This window comes from Triticum urartu, chromosome 5A (assembly GCF_056163025.1).
Source record: "Triticum urartu cultivar PI428250 chromosome 5A, HENAU_Tu73, whole genome shotgun sequence".
Classification (NCBI taxonomy): Eukaryota; Viridiplantae; Streptophyta; class Magnoliopsida; order Poales; family Poaceae; genus Triticum; species Triticum urartu.
Genome location: NC_141877.1, coordinates 476,811,959 through 476,817,458, shown reverse-complemented (window position 1 = coordinate 476,817,458; position 5,500 = coordinate 476,811,959). Strand labels below are relative to the sequence as shown.

Here is a 5,500-nt window from a genome sequence, read left to right as displayed (position 1 = left end):
CACCGACAGGGCGCCCTTCCCCCGATTTGGAGCCAGAGGTTCGTACGCAAATCAAGAATTCAAATTTCTAATAGGACACAAATCCACATGGATAACAGTACTACATCCAACATGACCGACCGTGTGTTCGGGTGGACCGTGGTCCTAAAACTCTCCTCTCTATAAACAACTCGTCAACAAATCAAAACACTACTAAGTACCCACCCTGTATTCCCAATCAGGAGAGAGAAATTTCGTTTCACGATGAACTACATCCCAACTCAAAACCGTTTGCTTAGAAACAATTTATGGATTACAACCAGAATCAACCATGAACAAAGAAGCTGCACAAGCTAGGGGCTAATGTCACAGTTGCACGAACTAATTCAACATGGGACATTGATTAATTCTACGGTTATCTCTGGAGACGAAGCTGCTCTACTAGAGAGTGCCTCGCTTAATAGAGTCGTATGTGGCTCATCGACATGACATGCACATCTAGCACCATAGCAATTTTGAAGCGGATATTGTTCAAGTAAGTGGATTTTCTTCAGGCACGCGGCACGCTCCGTGACGAGCCAGATGTATCGCACCACCTTGATGTCTTCTCTAAGCCCAGCATAGCCTTTCAACTCCAGGAAGCTCAAGTTGCGATGCTCAAATTTTGGTGTTTCCCCCTCCGTGTTGGTATTGTAGTCATAGCGATCCGGGGGAATAAAAAATGGCTGGTATAGCTTCTCAGAACAAATCGTACATAGAAACAAGAACATGCCAGAATAATTAGAACATGTGCAATTCAAAAAAATTATCTTTGATTGCGAAATAATAGTTGTAAAATAAGCTATTGACTGGTTACATGATAATGCTAACACTAAATTTGTCATAGAAAGTGATAATCATGTAGTACTAACTTTGTTTATTATACATTCTTGTATGTATAAAGTAGCCGTGCAATTCCATTGTTGTTACTACTTTCTTTGTAGCAAAAGCAATGAATTTTCTAGTTTTATCGTAAGTCCAAATGTCTCTTTTTTTTTATATAGCTTACCAAATTTGACCAACTTTGTAGAGAAGAGGATCAACATCTAATTTTTCTTGGTGTATTTACCTGATGTCATAGATGTTGATATTGTTCTCTATAAGTTTGATCAAATATAAGATAGTAGGACTTTGAACATGCTTAGAAAGCTGTTTATATTACGACGAGGAAATAAGATCAAACTTTATGCCGCACACAAAAATGAAGTAGTACAAAAAAATAGCACTAATAAGGATGGATACTGAATGCATACTGAATACAATAATGCCTCAAAGTACATGGGCTTGCATGTGTTTGCACTTTGCAACACGAATTTTAGGGAAGAAAAGAAGGCGTACCTTAATAGACAGTTTGTTCAGCAAAGGTGCGGCTTGTAGGATGAAAAGAGTCCCCACCAGTCTGTGAGTTCCCAAGTTGTTGAGATAAATAGCTCTGAGGTTACTGAAGGCGGGGAAGAGCTCTCTTGGATTTTCATAGTAGTAACGCAGATGTATCGTTGAGAGGTATACGTCATCAAGGCAAGGAACATGTCCAAACCGCACTGCTGGGCAGCTCCCGTGAAAGCTAACGACGTCCTCGTCGCAGAAAAGCCGCTCCAGTTTCGGCACATTGGTCAGCTCAACTCCATGGAAGAAAGGCTCGCGGATTTCCAAGGTCCGGAACGAAGATGTCGGAGCGTCTATGCGTAGTAGCATGTCTGCGGAGCTAGAGCCACACTGGCTCAAGGAGAGCAGCTCTAGTCGACTGCAGGTGCCGAGGAGATCCGAGATATCGGAGTCGCCGAAGCAGAGGTTCTGCAGGGAGAGTCTGGTGAGCCCACTGAAGGCGACGGGGCAAGCGGCGAGGAACGACATGAAGCGCCGTGCAAGCATGGCGCGCTCCGCGTCGTTGACGGTGAGGACGTCGACGTCCGCCAGTATGGTGAACTCCAGGGGCCCGGCCGCGCTCCCGCCGCTCTTGGCGACGGCGTCTCCGATGGAGCGCAGGTAAGGGTCCACGAGGTAGAAGGTGAGGCGCAGGCTCTTGATGCTCCGTTGCTTGTTCGGGGTGAGGAACCACGCCGTGGCGGCGGTGTAGGCCGTCATCATATCGTGTACCGTCTGACAAGGAGAGGAGGGGTCCGGAGAACGTGGTACCAGGTCGGCGACGTCGATGGTGAGATCGGTAAGCAGACAGCGGAGGTGCCTCCATCGCCTCGCGAGGGCGCCGGCCCTGACGGCGGTGCCCGCGTCGAGGAGCTGGAGGACGGCGAGCAGGACGTCGTCGGGGAGCGCGCTCAGCCTGTCGTCGTCATACTTGGCTCGTTCCTCCATCCCTTTGCCCTGCTGCACAGACGACGACGATGATGATTAGTCAGGGGAGTCCGTTTCGAGGAGCTGAAGGATTGGGGTAGACGATGTCAGCGCGCGGTGAAATATATATGCGCGTGACACGATTGGGGCAGTCATATTTGCAGGTTCAAATCCGTTTCAGATTGCAGGTTCGCAGCTCCCCAGACCCCAGCCGACTACGTAACCGATCCGTCCGAACCAGCCAGGGCACGGTATGAGCGGCCAGTCTTATTTCGCGCCTAAGTCGCCAAATAGCAACCAACCTATGGGAAAGTCTATTCTGAGCTCGAGCTCAGATGGACTCTATATCTCAGCCGTCAGCTGGCGCAAAGATAAGCACTACCCCAATTATTTTACTATGTATTTGGAGATGTATGGACGCCTTTTTTCCAGACCCTGGTCCACTCTGCTACGGCTATTTAATGCGACGTCCGTCCTCCTCGCAGCGGCGGATCAGATGGGCCATCACGTTGTGAGCCACGGCTCAGACGTTAACCACCAGACGGCGGGCGTCCAACCCCGCCCATTTATTTTGCACGGCTATTCGGTGCTGACTCTTCTTGCCTTGCCACACCAGGAGGCGCCGGCCTTCCGGGTTCGTACCTGTACATCTATTTTAATCTCCATGCCCCTGCTGCTTTCAGCCATGGAAAATCATAGCTGCAGTCTTTAGATTCAGACTGATGCATACATTTTTAGATGGATAGATTCAAAGATTCAGACTAATGCATACTCCTAGAAGATTCAGACTAATGCATACTCCTAAAAAGGGATAGATTCAAAGATTCAGACTAATGCATACTCCTAAACATGAGGCGGTATTTTTAATGTATGCAGAATAATGTACATGTTTAGATGGATATATTCCTAGTTTTTAAAACAATACTGCCTCGAGATTCATAGCCTCATAGTTTCGGTGTCATGACAGATGCATACATTTTTAGATTGTTTTTTTCAATTCAAGGCTGGGTGTAGATGCATGCCTTCATAGATTCATAAATCAAAATATTCAGTCTCCCAAATCTATGCTGTCTCTAGTTTCATAGATTCATAGATTCAGTCTTTCAAAGCAGCAGCATTTGTACGGGACCTTCAAGATCCATTTTAGCTTACTATTTGCAAACAGATAATGAGACAACCACTCATGGTAAATGCATAATATAATTTGTATTCGACCTTCAGGATCCATTTTAGATAACTATTTGCAAACAGATAATGAGACAACCACTGATGGTAAATGCATAATATAACTAGTTTTTTGCAAACTCATGGTAAATGCATAATATAACTAAGCAGACAATGAGACAGCCACTCCGGTCTTCATCGGAACAGCACTTCCTCGATCATGAAGCTTGGGTGCTCACCCTTGTTCCCCTTCACTGAGATCACCTCGTATGCAATCTGCTTCTTAAGATAAGCCAGCTCATACTGCAATACAGTTCAATTCCAGGAGTTAGCACCTATAGAACACAATCAAATTTTTACAACATCACTATTTCTTCTCCAACTATATACTCACCTCACCAATGTGCCTCTCAAGGTACAGCCATCGCAGTACCTCCAGTAGTGCGCGAGATAGACCCAGGTGTCCTCTCGAGATTCAGCCGGCTCTTCCCATATCGGATGACAAAGCCTTTCTCCCATGAATACAAATTATAGAAGTCATAAGCCTCACCCAAAGAGTCAAAAGTAGTGCCAATCACTGGTGTGATCAAATTCTTAGCCGGTTTGTCGGCATAACTCCTAGCCTTCTCAAATGCGCTGACATAATTTGGGCAGGGTGTTCTGCTCGGTGCGGCAGCCCCAATTCTCAGCCTGTAAAAACAGCCTCCACATATTAACTGTTTGGATTTCAGTAACCAGCATTTTCCTTAGATGAAATGCCTCATGGGGCACTAAGCATGATTCCCTGAATATCACTACAAAATCACTATTTCTTCTCATGTGAATTGTCTGGGTTCAGTAACTTCACATATTAACTCCCTCAAATCAGCAATCAGCAATTTTATCATATGAACTGACTTGGTTCAGCAAAGATGGTTCTGCTTCCTAACTGAAGCATCACTAGTTGTTCTAATGGTAGGATTTATCCAATTCCAACTATAATGTAAATCCCTAGTATACTGACTGAAATACAATCCAACACTAACCTCTAGTTCCAACCAGGAGATTCATCTTCGCAGTTGACAGCTCTGACGTCGGAGGCGAACTATCCCTCCTCCCCACCAGGGCATCAGTGGCAGCAAAAACCTGAGCACCCGCGCTGTCCACCGCTCATGGCTGCTCTGCCACTTGCTGCTCTTCCACCGTACCATCTCCCCTCGAACAAGGCAGCACAGCGTCCGGCATCAACCAATCTCCTAGTTCCTCAAGGACAGTGGTTCTGACCGCCATATCCTGCTCCACCAGCATACCGCCTCCCGTCGGCGCCCTCAGCACAGGGGCCGGCACCAAGCTCTCTCCTACTTCTTCAAGGACACTGGATCTCATTCAAGCCAAAACCAAATCCTTTCAGCCACCAAAGCCATGCGGGTAAGATTTGCGATGAATCCGTCAGACAAGCAAAGATCCACGTACCTGCTGAATGGCTGCATCAGAAACTCCATGCTGGATCGCCGCCGCTGCTCCTTTTCTCTCCGCCGGAGACCCCTGTTCCCACATATGACCGCCGCTTGTAGCCAAAGAACACTCTGGATCCTGCCTGTCCCCACCAGGGCCACGGATCAGATGAGGACGTGCGATTCTGATCCACGTCCCACCTTCACTAGGACGAACGGACGCCCAACTCCACGTTAACTCTGGCCCGCCACCAAGCTTTGCTGCGTACGTATTTATCTACAGTGTGCATTTTCCTAGCGACCCTCCAACGCCTGAATAAACAATTGGCTCAGATCCTGATGCGCTAGCGAACGTGCACGATAACGGGCTCATTTCAGCTCGAGCGCAATTACTCCGCTTCCCCAACCTATCACGTTCTCTTTCCGTTCGTCGGCCCATTTTGGTTTTCCTTCCACTGGTTCTGCGAAAGGTTCTAGAACCTTCTCTGAATGTTTCCAAGGTTGTGGGATCAGTGATGCCTCTGAAAACCACCGCCGAGGAGCCCAAGTATAACCTGTATGATCTCGGCACACAACCGAACCGCCCCGCCGCG

At 47.4% G+C, this 5,500-nt stretch overlaps 1 protein-coding gene across 3 annotated transcripts; it reads right to left on the bottom strand.

Moving 5' to 3' along the window:
- Positions 1-231: 231 nt before the first annotated feature.
- On the bottom strand, positions 232-5,168 carry LOC125509909 (uncharacterized). Of its 3 annotated transcripts, none has more exons than XM_048674942.2 (6): positions 4,927-5,168; positions 4,500-4,834; positions 3,869-4,164; positions 3,714-3,777; positions 1,357-2,343; positions 232-713 (listed from the first exon to the last, which is right to left on the bottom strand). In XM_048674942.2, the coding sequence occupies exons 5-6, from the start codon at positions 2,329-2,331 to the stop codon at positions 366-368; spliced, it is 1,323 nt and encodes a 440-aa protein (XP_048530899.1). In that variant the 5' UTR covers positions 2,332-2,343; positions 3,714-3,777; positions 3,869-4,164; positions 4,500-4,834; positions 4,927-5,168; the 3' UTR covers positions 232-365. The 3 variants fall into 3 exon arrangements, with proteins under 3 accessions (XP_048530899.1, XP_048530897.1, XP_048530898.1); XM_048674940.2 differs by having other exon boundaries at positions 4,500-4,828; positions 4,927-5,165; XM_048674941.2 differs by having other exon boundaries at positions 1,357-2,340; positions 4,500-4,828; positions 4,927-5,165.
- Between the last annotated feature and the right edge of the window lie 332 nt (positions 5,169-5,500).